General features: G+C 51.8%; 1 protein-coding gene across 1 annotated transcript in view; it reads left to right on the top strand.

Annotated features, from left to right (window-relative positions):
• The window catches only part of LOC127042807 (zinc finger protein ZFP2-like), a 41,986-nt gene extending 24,514 nt beyond the window's left edge, over positions 1-17,472 (top strand). Inside the window, exons 2-5 of the mRNA XM_050936252.1 lie at positions 5,333-5,413; positions 7,988-8,089; positions 9,779-9,880; positions 15,408-17,472. Of these exons, the coding sequence (XP_050792209.1) occupies positions 5,362-5,413; positions 7,988-8,089; positions 9,779-9,880; positions 15,408-16,951 (1,800 nt within the window). The 5' untranslated portion in view covers positions 5,333-5,361 and the 3' untranslated portion in view covers positions 16,952-17,472. The remainder of the gene's footprint in view (positions 1-5,332; positions 5,414-7,987; positions 8,090-9,778; positions 9,881-15,407) is intronic.
• The last annotated feature ends 1,072 nt before the right edge of the window (positions 17,473-18,544 follow it).

The following is an 18,544-nucleotide window of genomic DNA, read 5'->3' as shown; positions in this document are numbered from 1 at the left end:
ACACACACAGAGCTGCTGGGATCCCCCCCCAACACACACACACACAGCTGCTGGGATCCCCCTAACAGACAGACACACACACACACACACACACACACACACACACACACACACACACACACACACACACACAGAGCTGCTGGGATCCCCCCCAACACACACACACAGAGACCTGATGGGAGCCCCCCCAACACACACACACACACACACACACACACACACACACACACACACACACACACACAGAGCTGCTGGGAGCCCCCCCTAACACTCGCACGCAGACACACACACACAGCTGCTGGGAGCCCCCCCAACACTCGCACGCAGACACACACACACACATACACCCCCAGACCTGCTGGGAATCCCCCCAACACACACACGCAGAGCTGCTGGGAACCCCCCCAACGCGTGCGCTCACACACACATACACAGAGCTGCTGGGATCCGCCCCCCAACACACACACACGCACAGCTGTGGGATCCCCCCCAATACACATACACAGAGCTGCTGGGATCCCCCCAACACACACACACACACCAAGAGCTGCTGGGAGCCCCCCCCAACACACACAGAGTTGCTGGGATCCCCCCCGAACACACACACACACACACACAGAGCTGCTGGGATCCCCCCAACACACACACATACCAAGAGCTGCTGGGAGCCCTCCCCATCACAAACAGAGCTGCTGGGATCCCCCCAACACACACAGAGCTGCTGAGATCCCCCCCAGCGTGTGCGCGCACACACAGCTGCTGGGTGTCCCCCCAACACACACACACACACACACACAGCTGCTGGGAGCCCCCCCCAACAAGGCACTTTGCACCCCCAGTGGCGCTGCTCGCCCCTTTCGCGGGGGGGCACTGCGGCAGTGCCCGGAGCAGAGGGGACTTGGGCAAGGTCAGGGAGCAGCTCAGTGGCAGAGCCAGGGCTAGAGTGAATTCTTAGCACTTGTCTACATGGGGAAGTTTATTGGCCCAGCCAGGTTAGCATGGGTCCCCCCACCCCTGGGTGCTCCAGGGCTGCTGTGGGTTCCCCCCCCCCACCACTGCCGGGCTGGTGTCGGTACTGATAGGTGAAGGAACTAGGGGTGCTCCTGCCCCTCTGGGTTACAGTGGTTTCCCTCATATACAGGGTTTACAGTAAGTGTCCATCAGCACCTCTGCTGTAGAAATTGTTCCAGCACCCCTGTGGGCACCGCTGCGCCGGTGTGGGTACCCCCGGCACCGCTGCCCCGGCGTGGGTACGCTGTGCTGTATGTAGCTAGGTCGGTGCTACTCCCCCTGCGGACACCTGCCCCCCAGTAAGAATGGCTTTTTCTGACTGACTACAGGCAAGTCTCATCTTACACGGGGCTTCTGTTCCGTGGTTAGCGCATAAAGTGAAAACCGCGTCGAGTGAAACACTCATTGAGTTGAATGGCGGCTGGAATAGCTCACACTACAGATGCAGTTTTTATTTGGTATTTTTCTTTTTTTCCTGTTTTTGCCAACCGCGCAGAGCTAAATTCTTGCATGTTAAATGCGCCTAAGATGCGACTTGCCTGTACAGTGTGGTTGTAGCCCTGTGGGTCTCGGGATATTAGAGAACCCAGGCGGGCGAGGTGGTATCAGCTAGACACTAAACGTCATGGCCTGAACATAGACACTGGATTAATGGCTTATTACAACAATCTGTAGCCCCCTCTTTTTGTCCTTGTGATGTTATTGATATAAACTGGGACCATATAGAACATGGGTTGCAACCAAGGTCCTGTAGTGGCACCAGATCTTATGTAAAGGGGGTCATATAAGGTGTCTAAGACCAGGTTACGGGTTACTGGTTATGATGATGCTGTCTGTATGTCTGTATCATTTTGTAGTTGAAGTTATAAGTATTGGCTCTATACTGTCTGTATTTCAAACTTATGCTGTGTTACTGGGAAAGATCCCAGACAAGTGGGTGTTAGCTCTGCTTAGCTTGCTTGATGGCCCATTAAGGACCATCAGCTACACAACTGACCCACTAAGAGGAGGGAGATACTCCTTGTGACTCAGCAGGGTGTGCAGAAACTGGCCCATGTGACTGCAGACTCCATTTTGCTGTAATTTTCCACAGTAAGAACAAAGAAGTGTTCTTACACCTGGAAGTGCCTATATAAGGCTGATGCCTCTTCTCCATCTTGTCTTCAATCCTGCTTCCTACCCCTGGAGGGACTTTGCTACAAACTGAAGCTCTGCACAAGGGACTGATGACCCATCCCAGCAGGGGATGTTCTCCAGAGACTTGATTTAAACCTGCAGTTTACTCCATCACTGCTACAAGCCTGAACTAAGAACTCTGCCATTACTGTACGTAATTGATTCCATTTAACCAATTGTAGCTCTCATCTCTATCTTTTTCCCTTTATGAATAAACCTTTCGATTTTAGATTCTAAAGGATTGGCAACAGCGTGATTTGTGGGTAGGATCTGATTTGTATATTTACCTGGGTCTGGGGCTTGGTCCTTTGGCATTGAGAGAACCTTTTTCTTTTACTGGGGTGTTGGTTTTCATAACCATTCATCCCCAGGACGGCTGGCACTGGTGGTGATACTGGGAGACTGGAGTGTCTAAGGAAATTGCTTGTGTGACTTGTGGTTAGCCACTGGGGTGAAACCAAAGTCCTTTTTGTCTGGCTGGTTTGGTTTGCCTTAGAGGTGGAAATACCCTAGCCTTGGGCTGTGACTGCCCTGTTTGAGCAATTGGTCCTGAATTGGCACACTCAGTTGGGTCCCACCAGAACGGTTATGAAAACCAACACCCCAGTAAAAGAAAAAGGTTCTCTCGATCCCAAAGGACCAAGCCCCAGACTCAGGTCAATATACACATTAGATCTTACCCACAAATCACGCTGGTGCCAATCCTTTAGACTCTAAAATCTAAAGGTTTATTTATAAAGGGAAAAAGATAGAGATGAGAGCTAGAATTGGTTAAATGGAATCAATTCCATACAGTAATGGCAAAGTTCTTAGTTCAGGCTTGTAGCAGTGATGGAGTAAACTGCAGGTTCAAATTAAGTCACTGGAGAACATCCCCAGCTGGGATGGGTCATCAGTCCCTTGTGCAGAGCTTCAGTTTGTAGCAAAGTCCCTCCAGGGGTAGGAAGCAGGATTGAAGACCAGAGGGAGATGAGGCATCAGCCTTATATAGGCACTTCCAGGTGTAAGAACACTTCTTTGTTCTTACTGTGGAAAATTACAGCAAAATGGAGTCTGCAGTCACATGGGCCAGTTTCTGCACACCCTGCTGAGTCACAAGGCGTATCTGCCTCCTCTTAGTGGGTCAGTTGTGTAGCTGATGGTCCTTAATGGGCCATCAAGCAGGCTAAGCAGAGCTAACACCCACTTGTCTGGGATCTTTCCCAGTAACACAGCATAAGTTTGAAATATAGACAGTATACAGCCAATACTTATAACTTCAACTACAAAATGATACAGACAGCATCATCATAACCAGTAACCCGTAACCTGGTCTTGGACACCTTATATGACCCCCTTTACATAAGATCTGGTGCCACTACAGGACCTTGGTTTCAACCCATGTTCTATATGGTCCCAGTTTATATCAATAACGTCACAGTCCTATGACTGCAGGGGTTTTAATGGGCCCTTACAACATGTGCTAACTACTCAGTCCTTCCCACCTTGCATTAGCCCAGGATGCTGGCAGCCCCCCAGAAGAGCTCTGTATTACCTGCCCCGCCTTGTTGGTCCGATTTAGCTTCTGTTGCCTGCAAAGTGCCCTAAGGTAACCGGGGGAAGCACTCTTATTTTGGGGCTAAGAATGTCCATGCGGGGTCTTACCCCGAAGAACTATGTCAGCAAACTGCCCTACAGACTAGTTCTTAGCCCATTGGGCTACCTGCTGGGCAGGAAAGCTTAGAGCAGCCTTATCCCTAGGACACATGTAAGAGGAGGATGCACACCCCCTGCACAGGGACTAGTGCTGTAGAAACAGTGCTGTCTGGTCCAGCCCTTCAGTCTCCTCTGTGAAAGGCGTGAGGGTGCATGATTGCAGGGGTGTGTGTGTGCGGGGGGGGTGGGCTTGTGTGAGACAGACCCTGGCCGTGTTCATAGGGACAACAGGGCTCAAAACAGGGTATCCCAGACAAGGAAACAAAAGCTCTCATTCAGCCTGTGACAGGGGCCAAATAGAAGCCCTCCCACTTTCTGGGCCCCAAGGAGGGGGCAAGGCCTGTTCTCCCCACACACCAGGGCTGCAACCCCTTTCATATTTCCCCTTTTTATGCCTGGCAGATTAGCAAGCCCCCTACTGCACTGGCTTTGCAGCATGGTAACCCTTCCCACCCCCCTAGACTTAGGGGGAACAATGGGCCTTGAGCTACAAGGGGCTAAGACCAACTCAGCTGCCCAGAGACTTCTGTGGGACCCAGCTGATCTGCTTGTTTGACCCCCTGTACAGCACAAGCCAGCGGACTACCCCAAAGTAATGCCCAGAGCTGTTTTTTTCCAGAAAAACGATTACTCGGGCACAGGGGTTGGTTGCTAGCGGGAGGCATGGAAGTGTGTCACTTGGGCAGGAGAGGCCTGGATCCATGCAGAGATCATTTGGAGTGCACGGTGCTGAGCCCATCACACGCTTTGCCTTTCAGGTGCACGCCTTGCTTCCTGGCGTCCCCTCAGCTTGTCCCTCCGGGGAGGTGCTGGGAGATGGCTGGCGGTGCGGTCTGGGGTCGTGCCCAAAGGAGAGTTCAGGGAGGCTGGTTTCTGCCGAGTGAGGGTCCTGTTTGGCCCTTTCAGTGGGCTCCGGATAGTCTGCGTAATGCCCAGGCTGGCTTCCGTGTTCGGAGGTCCCCAAATGGTGTACAGACTCCTAGTGGATTGGTGGCTTTACAAAGAGAATGACAAGACCACTTACCTTCCTCATGGCACACTGGCTGGCTGTGGAGTCAGAGCCGCTGGCTGCTAGGCCGCCGGCCAGGTAGTGACTGGTCAGCTGGTATATGGAAGTAACTGGCAGCTCCCAGCCCAGGTCCTAGTGTCCCATGAGTAGTAGCCCCTGCAGTTAGCTCTAACTACCCACCTCACGGCACCCTGAGACAAGAAACGGACTGGCCCTTTCACCAGGGACCCCCACTTGCCCCATTTCCTCTGCTCCCACTGCCTAAGGCTGGGCACGTGTGGCTGCCACTGCCTTTGCTGAGCCGCCGTGCGAGCAGAAGGTGCAGCGGTTGGAAATGTGCGTGGTTCCGCTGAGACGGGCAAAAGGTTACGTTGGAACGCGGCGCATTCCTCTGCCATGCTCGGGGTTTGTGCCGCTTCTAATCCCTGCCTCTTTCTCCAGTGTGAAAGGGGAAGGGCTGAGCAGGAGTCATGGATTCTCAGGACGCAGACGGGGAGGAAACGCCGGCCAGCGCCTGTTCCGGTGAGCAATGGGAATTCAGACGGCTAGGGAAGGAATGGAAATTATGCTGGTTTGGCTTGATTTGTCCTCAACAAATCCATGCTGACTGTTCCTTATAAGAATGGCCATACTGGGTCAGACCAAAGGTCCATCCAGCCCAGTATCCTATCTGCCAACAGTGCCCAGTGCCAAGTGCCCCAAAGGGAATGAACAGACAGGTTATCATTAAGTGATCCCTGCCCTGTCACCCAATCCCAGCTTCTGGCAAACAGAGGCTAGGGACACCATCCCTGCCCATCCTGGCTAATAGCCATTGATGGACCTATCCTCCATGAATCTATCTAGCTCCCTTATGAACCTCGTTATAATATTGGCCTTCACAACACCTCTGGCAAGGAGTTCCACAGGTTGACAGTGCGTTGCGTGAAAAAATGCATTCTCCTGTTTGTTTTAAACCTGCCACCTATTAATTTCATTTGGTGGCCCCTGTGATGTTGTGCAATCTACATGGTTTTATAAAAATATAGTAATGAGTGAATATAATGTAACTGGAATATGCTTCATGCAAAAGGTATCATTACAAAGCTTATAATCTACTGAGTGTGCTCATCCTATTTGTATAAATGTATCATTCTTATATCTGGGACTAGATATAATCAGCCTCTTATCAGAGTAGTGAGTAAGAAGGAAGGAAATAGGTTTATGTTTATTTTCTTTTTGTAACTTGTCTTGGCATTAGGGGAATAATCAAATTGGGAACATCCTCTGTGTTTTGAATCTGTTGTCTGTGAGATCAGCTTGTATGCTATCTCCCAGAGGTTTTTTTTTTCTTTTACCTTTGAAATATAACTCTGGGGGCCTATTGTAATTATACAAAGTGTGGGCCATTAATGGCGGTTTGGAATCTTGATGACTCCCATTAATCAGGACAATTGACTGGATGACTCTGGTTGCAGGCAGGCCTTCCTGTGAGTCAGGCTGGGAGGAATGAAGGCTTGAAGTAATCATGTCACCTGAACTGGAATCCATCTTTAACCTGGTGTCTTTCCATTGAGAAGGAGGGAGTGGGAGCCCAGAGAGGGACAAAAGGATTCCCACCTTATGCAAAAGATATATAAAGGGGTGGAACAGAACAAAGGGAGGAGAGGAGCCATAATGAGAAATCCCCTAGCTACCCCCTGAGCTGGAACAAGAGCTGTACCAGGGGAAAGAATTATGCCCAGGCCTGGAAGATGTCCAATCTGAGGGGAAAAAAAAACTTACTGAAGCATCTCTAAGGGTGAGATGATCTGTATTCAGTTTGACTAGACATAGATTTGCGCGTTTTATTTTATTTTGCTTGGTGACTTACTTTATTCTGTCTGTTACTACTTGGAACCACTTAAATCCTATTTTCTGTATTTAATAAAATAACTTTTTACTTATTAATTAACTGAGAGTATGTATTAATACCTAGGGGGGTAAACAACTGTGCATATCTCTATCAGTGTTGTAGAGGGTGAGGAGTTTGAGTTTACCCTGCATAAGCTTTATACAGGGTAAAACAGATCTATTTGGGTTTAGATCCTACTGGGAGTTGGGCATTCCGACCCTGGATCTTTGTTGGAGCAGATGGGAATATCTGGCTCAGCAGGACAGGGTGCTGGAGACCTGAGCTGGCAGGGAAAGCAGGGGCAGAAGTAGTCTTGGCACATCGGTTGGCAGCCCCCAGGAGGGTTTCTGAGATCCAACCCATCACCGCCCCTTGCTCTTGTATTATGAGAAGGAGTAAGTAACGTTTCCTTATTTACTTTCTCTATGCCACTCGTGATTTTATAGACCTCTATTATTTCCCCCTTAGTCACCTATTTTCCAAGCTGGGCAGTCCCAGTCTTATTAATCCCTCCTCATATGGAAGCCATTCCATACCCCTAATAATTTTTGTTGCCCTTTTCTGAACCTTTTCCAATTCCTATCTCTTTTTTGAAATGGGCCCACCACACCTGCACGCAGTATTCAAGATGTGGGCGTACCATGGATTTATATAGAGGCAACATGATTTTTTCTGTTTTATTACTACCCCTTCCCTGCCAGTCTGTTCATTTTTTTAACTGACACTGCACATTGAGTGGATGATTTCAGAGAACTATCGACAATGACTCCATGATCTCTATCTTGATTGTTAACAGCTAATTTAGACCCCATCATTGTATATGTGTAATGGGGATTTTGTTTTCCAATGATCCTCCAGGTGCTTACATATTGATTGTTTAATCATTTGCTTCAGTATCTTTCCAGGTATTAAAATTAGACTGACTGGTCTATAATTCCTGTGACCTCTTGTTCCTCTTTTTAAAGATAGGTACTGTTGGTCCTTCTCCAGTCTTCCGGGACCTCTTCTGTCCTCTGGGGGTTCTCAGAGATCATGGCTAACGGCTCCAATATTGCTTCAGCTAGTGCCCCAGGTGCTCTAGGATGAATGTCAGCACCCGAATACATCTAACTTATTGAAATAATCTTTTACCTGCATTTTGAGAATATGGAACTGGCAGCTTTTGAGAATTCAGGGAAAAGATGGATGTGATGGTAAAACTTTTTCTGCTCTCCTTTGCTCAGGATATCCTGCTCCCCGACTGGACATCTCAATAAAGGTTGAAAGGGAGGATGAGCCCCAATTCACAGATGCCTCGGACGTCACCGAGGGAGTGGTCCCTCAGGGTTAGTGATTCCATTGTAATGGGACTAGTAGCTTGCTGGAAAACTTCTCTCGCTTTACGCATTGCACTATTCATTAATAATCACATGCAAACACTGCTGCTCGGCAGAAGCAGAAACATTTGTGAAAATTGTCCTTGATGTTTTTGCATTGAAATATTCCTACCGCTCTGTAAAACTGGTCAAAACACAATTTGCTGGCCCAAGGGGTGGAATCCTCCAATATTTGCAAAACTTTTTCATCTAAAAATTTCAACCAGCTCTTCATACAGTTCAGAACAAACAGAGGACAAACTTGGACCAGTTTTCCCTCTGAATGGCTGGAGCTGTTCTGACTGAAAATGCTCGGAGAAATGGGTGAAAGTGAATTGCTTTGTAGGAATTTCATGGAACACCAACCTGGTTTCCTTCTCGCTTCTGAACTCTTCTCTTCCAAAGAGGATGTTTGGGGGCGGGAGGTGGTTGCCTTTTAGGATGCACCCTACGAAGTGGAAGAGTCTCAAAAAAACGTCCTCTTCCCTCTCCCTTCATACTCCTGGGTATAATTTTAGGAGGAAGAGGTGGTCTTGAATCATAGACTATCAGGGTTGGAAGAGACCTCAGGAGGTATCTAGTCCAACCCCCTGCTCAAAGCAGGTCCAACTCTGCTACCTTCCCCAACCCCAAACTTTTAGACCCCAGCTCTCTCCCTCCCCCACTACAATAGAACCCTCATTTTGTGAACATTGGTCATGTGAATGGCTGGTTATATGAGCCATTTTTCTGCCGCCAAATGTGATTTCAGTCCTTCGACCAACCTTCCAACAGCTGGACAGCTTTGGAAAAAAAAAACGGTTTGGTGGCAAAGGAGAAATGCACGTCTCTGAGACAAATTAAAAACAGATCACTGTACACAGTTACCATTTATTATGTACGCTGTAATTGAATGATTAATCAATTAAGTTATGCACCGGACCCACTGTAACTGAGATGTTCAGTGATTAACTCCTCAATCACCGATTCATTCATAAAAACACAGTTCTTCTGTATTTGGCTGGGCAGGCAGGAGTAGGCTGCACTGGCAACATCCAGGTGCGTGGGGTTGCTCTGTCCTCCTGCTGGACAAGCACCCGGCTGTGGCCTGAAGCTGCTGCTCTCTCCCAGGGGCTACAGCTCCAAAATCCCAGGCCCCTGTCGCTGACTTGCCCAGGGAGCATCCTGAAGACGGGTCTCTGCTGCTCTTCAGTCAGAGATCGTAAGTACCTGCTCCTGGTCCCCACCTTGGGCCTGTTATGGAGTGAGGCGTGATGGTCACTGGGCATGATGCCAGGGGCAGGTCAGTGGTGACTCATTGGGCAGGGCACCAGGTCTCATGTGCTCAGCCAGGTACCCTGGGCTTCAGACGGGGCGTGTGTAACAGGCACCCCTCTAACTCCTTGTATTTTCATGGAGCTGTCGCCCCGAGCTCCCTCCAGCCTGGGATCTGGAGCTGGGCTGCTGCTCAAGCTGCCAGCCATCCACCCTCTAGAACGGCTGGTGCAGTCTGGGCTGGGGGCTGGGGCTATTAACCCATGAGCTGCTGGATCAGCCCAACCCTGCAGGCTGATGGTTGGTGTGGATATCCTGGCGTAAGCCTGGCTGTCCCACCTATTGGTGAGCCCATGGGAGATGGGGACATTTTCATCATGTTGATTATTTCTCTTTTGTCTGTAGGGTATCCTGGTGCCAAAAGTGACTTAGTGAAGATGGAAAGAAGCAAACACATGGATGTGCTGGACTCTGCAAAGAGACGAACTACCTGCAAGGACTCCACAGGTGAGGGAATAGTGTCCCATTTCCTGGGTAACGCTCATAGTGCATCACAAGCCCCGCATACACAGATTGCTTGGCCACTGCCTGAAATGCAACCGCTTCTGGGGTAGAACGCGGTCACCACTGTATAACAGTGATACTACACAGCTCTGTCTAGGAGGGCAGGAGCATAGGACTGGAAGAGACCTCCTGGCTCATGGAATCCAGCCCCTGCCATTGCAGGCAGCCCCGCCATATCATCCCCTTCACACAGCTCCATTTGGAAGCTCGTTAGGCTGTTTGCCTAGGTGGCCCGTTCTCTCCCTGCGGTTCTGACTGCACAAGTCAGGAAGCAGGATCATGCTGGGTCTCTCACAAACCCTAGTCATCCCTTACGTCCTGGTTTTAAGCGGGAGGTAAGTGGGGCCCCTCACACAGAGCTATTCTCATCCATCAGGAATACATCATCTCCCTTTTTATTTATCGACATCTGTCACGTCTTAGTGACATATGTCAATCGTGAATTTTCCCTCACTCCCAGTAGCCTTCCAATGGGTCTCTCTCCTTTCGACTCTCCTGTTCCCTCCGGGATATAACTCTTCAGAAGTCTGGGTCGGTTTCCTTTGCCACCCAGCTGAAGTTAATGGGATGTAAGTCAGACGTCCTGGGCCGAATCAGTCGCTAGTGTAAGCAGTGATGAGCTGCCAAAATATTAACAACAGGTTCCCTCCTCCTCCACCTCATGAAGGGGTTGTCCCCCTCCCATGTTCCTTGACACTCCCCCTGGGGACCCCAACCCATCCCCCCTTCCCTGTCCCCTGGCTTCCCCCTGCAGCCCCATCCAACCCCTCCTCTCATTCTTGATGGCCTCCCGGGACCCCTGCCCCATCCAACCCCTCCTCTCATTCTTGATGGACCCCTGCCCCATCTAACCACCCCTTCTCTCTGTCCTTGACTGCTCCTACCACCTCATCCAACCCCTGTTCCTTCCTGAATGCCCCCTGAGACACTTGCCGCCATTCAATCCCCCTGTTCCCTGCCCTCTGACCACCCCGACCCCTATCCACCCCCCCACAACCCACCGAACACCCGCTGCCTGCCCCCTTACCACACTGCCTGGGGCTGGGACTGGGTCTGCTCGGCCGGGACTGGCGCCGCGGGGCCCGACTCCCCAGGCCAGGCTGGGCTGGAGCCGCTCGGCCGGGACCGGCGCCGCGGGGCTCGACTCCCTGGGCCGGGCCGGAGCCGCTCAGCCGGCACCGGGACTGGTGCCACGGGACCTGACACCACACGGCCCGACTCCCCGGGCTGGGCCGGGCCGGAGCCGCAGCCGCTCGGCCGGCACCGGGACCGGCGCCGCGGGGCCCGACTCCCCGGGCCGGGCTGGAGCTGCTCGGCCGGGACTAGCCTGAGCCAGGGGTGCTTGGCTGGGACCGGGCTGGGGCACTCGGTCAGGGCCATGGGGAGCTGGACTGGGCTGCGCTCTCCGGCCCCCCCCTCCTGCCTGCTTGTTTCAGGCTTCCCGCGAACATTTGATTTGCAGGAAGCAGGGGAGGGAGAGGAGAAAGAGGGCGGAGCATTCAGGGGAGATGGGGAGGTGAGCTGAGGCCGAGTGGACAGCTGCCGGAGCCTTTGCTAAATTTAGAAGCTTTTTTAGAACCGGTTGTCCTGGAACAACCGGTTCTAAAAAGGCTTCTAAATTTAACAACTGGTTCCTGCGAACCTGTGCGAACCGGCTGGAGCTCACCACTGGGTGTAAGGCCACTGACTTCAGTGAGGTTACTGTAGAGGCCAGCCTGGTCAGGCCTGGGAGATGTATTGGGGATGTTTTGAGGAGTTGCCCAAATTAGACAAAAAAAATCTGATGAAATTAGGGTTTGCTACGAGGAAGGCAGCATAGTCCAGCTGGGTGCTGGTCTGCGGGGCAGGAGGCCTGGTTTACTGTGAGAACTTTGTATTGTGTCATCATTCTGTGACTTCTGGTTTCTCTGCTTGATTTTCGGGGGAAAAAAATCACTCCAAGGGAATTCAGTCAATTCAAACTCTGGCTTTCTCTGTTCATCTCTGATCTGCACCAAATTCCAGGGGAGGGCTCGACTGTATTTTTCGTTTGTGTGATTTTAAAAATTAAAAGAACACTGAGGCACAATTCTAGTCTATGAAAATGACTGGATTTTTGTCCTGTCTTTTGCCTCAGTTCTTTTGTGCTGAAGTCTCACTTTGCATTTTCTCCTCCAGAGATGTGAAGAGCAAACAGGGTTTTTTTGGTTTTTTTTTTTTGTAAATTCCTTTGCCTGATACTAACATGGCACCAGTCACCTTGGTATCTGAGCATCTCACAATCTTTAATGCGGCTATTCTCACACACATCTGTGGAGGGGAAGCCAAGTCAGAGAGAGAGAGTAGGGGAGATTTGGAAAGACACAAGTGGCCGTTAGATGCTGTGGCAGGGAATTGAGCCTGCAGTTTGAGTCCCAGGGGAGCAGCCTAACTGCTGCATCATCCTTCCCTCCAGCATGAAACAGGCAAACGAGTCCCAGTGTCACGAAGTCCCCGGGCAATGCTCTGGAACTGCTCCCCACAAAGCCAGTCCTTACTTTGGGGAGCCTCCTCTCCCTTGGAGCAGACTTGTTCAGGGCAAGAAGCTCACACAGCTTCACCTCCTGGGTCTGACCTTGGAGCATTCAGCATCCTCTGCCCCTCCGTGCGCTTCCCACAGCGAGTCCGCCCAGGCGGGGTCCTTGGAAGCTGGAGAGTCCTGCACCCCCACTTCGCAGTCAGGTGTGACTCTTAGCCAACCAGTAAAAAGAGGTTTATTAGATGACAGGAACACAGTCTAAAACAGAGCTAGTAGGTACAGCAAACAGGATCCCTCAGCCAGGTCCATTCTGGGGCCCAGCGAGCCAGACAACCCCATCTACACTCATGCCTCATCCCCCAGCCAGCCTCAAACTGAACCCCAACCCCCCCCCCCCCCCACAATCCCTCCTCTGCTGAGTTCCTTTCCTGGGCCAGGAGGTCACCTGATCTCTTTGTTCTCCCACACCTTTAGCATCCGCTTGCAGGGGCGAAGGGCCCGGGCCATTAGTTGCCACAGAGACAGAGTGTCAGCCAGAAACTGAGGGACCCACACAGTATTCAGAGGAAACATTAAGAACAGCCCCACTTTCACACCCATTCCATTACATCACATGGAGGCAGAGAACTAAATCCCCATGGATCTGTACTGGGGCCAGTACCATTCAACAGTCAAATGATCTGGAAAAAGGGGAAATCAGTGAGGTGGCAAAATTTGAAGGTGATACAAAGTTACTAAGGGTATGTCCATACTACCCGTCAGATCGATATATTGGGGATCGATTTGTCGCGTCTTGTCTAGACGCAATAAATTGATCCGCAAATCGACGCCCATACTCCACCTTGGCAGGAGGAGTAAGCAGCGTCGGTGGCGGAGCCGCGGCAGTTGACTCGCCGCTGTGAGGACAGCCAGGTAAATCGAACTAAGATACTTTGACTTCAGCTACGCAAATAGCATAGCTGAAGTTGCGTATCTTAGCTCGATCCCCCCATAGCGTGGACCAGCTCTAGGGATAGTGAAATTCACAGCAGCCTGAGAAGAATTACAAAAGGATCTCACAAAACTGGGGGACTGGGTAACACAATGGCAGATGAAATTCAGTGTAAATTAATGCGAAGTAATGCACATGGGAAAATATAATCCTAACTAGAAATACAAACTGATAGCATCCAAATTAGCTGTAATCACTCCAGAGAAGAGCAACAAAAATGATTAATGGTCTAGAAAACATGACCTATGAAGGAAGATCGAAAAAAAATTGGGTTTGTTTGGTCTGGAGAAGTGAAGACTGAGAGGGGACATGAAAACAGTTTTCAAGTACATAAAAGGTTGTTACAAGGAGGAGGGAGAAAAATTGTTGATCTTATCCTCTGTGGATAGGACAAGAAGCAATGGGCTTAAATTGCAGCAAGAGAGGTTTAGGTTGGACATTAGGAAAAAGTTCCTAACTGTTAGGGTGGTTAAGCACTGGAATAAATTGCCTAGGAAGGTTGTGGAATCTCCATCATTGAGGAGCAGGTTGGCCAAATGCCGGTCAGGGATGGTCTAGATACTTAATCCTGCCATGAGTGCAGGAGACTGGACTAGATGACTTCTCAAGTACCTTCAAGTCCTATGATTCTATTAAAAAAGAAATCTTGGAGTCACTGTGGATAGTTCTCTGGAAACAATGTGCAGCGGCAGTCAAAAAGCTAACAATGTTAGGAACTTTTAGGAAAAGAATAGATAAGACAGAAGATATTAATGTCACTATATAAATCCATAGCACTCCCACACCTTGAATACTGTGTATAGTTCTGGTCGCCCCACCTCAAAAAATATATATTGGAATTGGAAAAAGTACAGAGAAGGGCGACAGAAATGATGAGGGGTATGGAACAGCTTCCGTATGAGGAAAAATTAAAAAGACTGGGACAGTTTAGCTAAGAAATGATGATGATAATTAATAGGAATATGATAGAGATCTAGAACATTGTGAGTGAATCCAGAAGTGTTTTTTACGCCTTCACATAACACAAGAACAGGGGTCACCCAATGAAATTAATAGGCAACAGGTTTAAAACCAACAGGAGGAAATTTCCTCACACCACACAGTCAGCCTGTGCAACTCATTGCCAGGGGATGTTGTGAAGGCCAAAAGTATAACTGTTCAAAAAAGGATTATATAAGTTCATGGAGGACAGGTCCATCAATGGCTATTAGCCAAGATGGTCAGTACACAACCCCATGCTCTGGGTGTCCCTAAGCTTCTGACTGCCAGAAGCTGGGATTGGATGACGGGGTGGTTCACTCAATAATTTCCCAGTTCTAGTCTTTTCCTTCGAAGCACGTGAGACTAGCCCACATCAGAAGGTGGGATGGTCCATTGCTCTGAGCCAGTATGGCCAGTCTCATGTTCTCATGACTAGAAGGATTCTGCAGGCTTCTTCACACCTGAGGGACCTTGCTGCTTTCAATGGAGCTGCACAGATGCAACTCGGGGTAGCAGCTGGCCCCACAAGTGGCGCTTCGCTTGCATCTCTGTTGAAGATGCCCAGACCAGAAGAGAATCCCTCTCTTCCCTCCAGCCGAGGCAGCGGGCCTGATTCTGACACCACTGTAGCTCCATTAGCTTCCCTGGAGTTACTCCTGGTGCCAAGTGAGAATTGGGCCTGAACTGTCGTGGCCTTGCACTTTGCATGGTCACGCACACCTGTGCAGACTCCCTCTGAATGGCAGCCTCTTCCATGCCCTCTGCAGAGATGCCCTGGCTACACAAGGGGCACGACGGGGAGAACTGAGACCGGAGTCCCTGCACCAGATAACGGGGAAAGCAGTAAAAACGCACCCTAGCAGAGCTGTTTGAGGAGATGGCTGTTTACACAGACCCTCGGGTAACTGCACTCCAGTGGGAAGTGGCTTGGCCTGGTGCTGTTCCCTGGCTTAGCAGCCATTAACAGTATCTCTGGCTTCTCTTTCCCCTGCCCTGCACAGGTGACTGGGCTGCGAAAGCCGTTAAGGAAGAAGGGCCAGGAGAGGATCATACCAAGGAGCTGGAGGCCCCCTGCGTGCTGGCAGGGAAGCCCTACAAGAGCCCTCTGTCCCCCGGGAGCCAGCCAGGGATCGGGCGGGACGCTCCCACTGAGTGTACCAGGGCCCCTGGGAAGCAAACCGTCAGGACCTCCCAGCCGAGGAGCCCCGCGGGGGAGCTGGCATTGGCCTGTGGCGACTGCGGGTGGCGGTTTGGAGATGTGGCATCCCTGGGCGAGCATGAGGAAAGCCATGCGGCGGAGCGCACCTTCATCTGCACCGACTGTGGCAAGAGCTTTGGGCGGCACGCCACCCTGGTGGAGCACCAGCGCGGCCACACGGCGAAGAGCGTCTTCGTTTGCACCGACTGCAGCAAGAGCTTCACCCACAAGGCAGCGCTCACCGTGCACCAGCGCACCCACGTCCGCCAGCGCCCCTACCGCTGTGCCCAGCGTGACGGTGCCCACGGCTCCCACGCCGAGCTGGCCGCCCATCAGCAGGCCCCCGCTGGGCCAGCTGTAGCCTCGGAGGAAGGTGCTGAGCCGACCACGCCCCTGCGGGCCCCTGAGGCTGAGAAGCCCTTCCCCTGCATCGACTGCGGCGACAGCTTCCGCTCGCACCCCGCCCTGCTGAGCCACCAGCGCATCCATGCCGAGGAGCGGCCTTACAAGTGCACCAAGTGTGGCAAGTGCTTCTGCTTCCACGCCGAGCTGGCGTCGCACCAGCTGTGCCACCCCAAGGAGCGCTGGTTCCTGTGCGGCACCTGCGAGCAGCGCTTCAGCTCCAAGACCGACCTGATCCTGCATGAGCGCACCCACCCCGAGTCCAAATGGTGCCTGTGCGCCGACTGCGGCAAGATCTTTCCCTGCCAGGCCGACCTCAGCCGGCACCAGGCCAGCCACGCCGCCAAGGTGCACGCCTGCCCTGAATGCGACAAGGCCTTCAGCTACCTGACCGACCTCATCGTGCACCAGCAGTCGCACGCCGAGACACTCGTCTCCTGCAACAAGTGTGGCAAGAGCTTTGGCTCCTGCACAGACCTCCTGATTCACCAGCGCATGCACAGCGACAACCAGTCCTTCACCTGCACCCAATGCGGCAAGGCCTTCGGCTCCCGCACCAGCCTCATCACACACCAGCGCTCGCACGCCGAGAGGCTCGTCTACTGCAACAAGTGTGGCAAGAGCTTCGGCGCCCGCACCGACCTCCTGATTCACCAGCGCGTGCATGGTGAGAGCCGGTCCTTCACCTGCACCCAGTGCGGCAAGGCCTTCGGCTCCCGCACCGACCTCATCATGCACCAGCGCAGCCACCGCGACCGCCAGTCCTACTCGTGTGCCGAGTGTGGCCGCGTCTACAGCAACCAGTCCTACCTGGTGGCCCACCAGCGCCTCCACACCGGGGAGAAGCCGTACAAGTGTGCCGAGTGCGGGCGCAGTTTCAGCCACAAGTACCACCTGGGCAGGCACCAGCGGACACACGCAGGGGGTACCCCGCCCGTGTACTGAGCCCCAGGGCCTGTGCCGCCACCACCAGCGAGTGCACGGAGAGCGAATGGGGTGGAGGGAAGGGGAGTTGCACAGCATTGCAAGGGAGGCTGCACGTTGCCCCAGTGGTAGGTGAAACACCTATGACACGGCTGGGTGCGGTGCTGATGCAAGTCAATACTAAGGGGGAGAGACTTCTCTGACATGAAACTGCTGACCACGTCCATGCCTCTCCCCCTGCAAGAAGTTCAGTGTTCCCTGAAATTTCCTTGCAGGGAGGGAAATCTCACCCCGGAGTGACATCTGCTTCCTGACAGGTTATCACGAGCAAGACAGAATCGGACTAAGAGCTAGAGAGACCTCGGCATGCTGCGGAGCCATAGGAAGTTGGGCAAATGCTGTTAAACTAAGTGTGGTGGGGGTCAAGGGGCAAAAAAACGGACTCAAGCTGGTTATTGTTACCTTTCAGCGGCGAGATTTCTCTTCTGTATCCCCTTTTCGCCCTCCCCTTCTTCCCCTGCGCGTGAGGAATTAAATAAACAGAGAGCCGCTACCCTCACTAGACTCACCGGATTAATGCACGTGCTACGTGAAGGGTGTCACTAAGCCCGTACCCAGAACTGTGAGACCACGCTAGGGTAAGGGCCTTTACCTTGGTGGTTCAGTTCCACAAAACTGCTGCAAAGTCATTCCCTGCCCTAATGTTTAGGGGACCAAAACAAGTAAAAATGGCACTGAGCCAGCTGATTTGAGGCCCTTCCCACCCTAAAGGAAGAAGGAACAGAGTTAGCTACGGACAATGGGCTGTATCCTCAACTGGTGTCAACGGTACAGCTCCGCTGAAACCAAGAGAGCTGGGCCAGCACCCAGCAGCCAAGTGTCTGGCCCAAAGTTAAGGGGGATGTGATGTATTCCAGTGTCTAGGGAAAGCAATGCACAACAACATGCAGGTGCTGTTGTAGAATATCAGGGTTGGAAGGGACCTCAGGAGGTCACCTAGTCGAACCCCCGGCTCAAAGCAGGACCAACCCCAACTAAATCATCCCAGCCAGGGCTTTGTCAAGCTGGGCCTTAAAAACCTCTAAGGAAGGAGATTCCACCACCTCCCTAGGGAACCCATTCCAGTGCTTCACCACCCTCCTAGTGAAATAGTGTTTCCTAATATCCAGCCTAGACCTCCCCCACTGCAACTTGAGACCATTGCTCCTTGTCCTGTCATCTGCCACCACTGAGAACAGCCGAGCTCCATCCTCTTTGGAACCCCCCTTCAGGTAGTTGAAGGCTGCTATCAAATCTCCCCTCTTCACTCTTCTCTTCTGCAGACTAAACAAGCCTAGTTCTCTCAGCCTCTCCTCATAAGTCACGTGTCCCAGCCCCCTAATAATTTTCATTGCCCTCCGCTGGACTCTCCAATTTGTCCACATCCCTTGTGTAGTGTGTGTGTGGGGGAGCAAACCTGGCTCTCCAGTGCCAAATAGAGGGGAATAGTCACTTCCTTGATCTGCTGGCAATGCTCCTATGAATACAGCCCAATATGCCATTAGCTGCCGCCTTTAAGACCTCCCCCCTGTCGTCTCAGGGCCTGTTTTGAATCCTTTTCTGTGTCCTGGTTTC

Source organism: Gopherus flavomarginatus, chromosome 1, assembly GCF_025201925.1.
Source record: "Gopherus flavomarginatus isolate rGopFla2 chromosome 1, rGopFla2.mat.asm, whole genome shotgun sequence".
Taxonomy (NCBI): domain Eukaryota; kingdom Metazoa; phylum Chordata; order Testudines; family Testudinidae; genus Gopherus; species Gopherus flavomarginatus.
This window is presented reverse-complemented; position numbering and strand designations above follow the sequence as displayed.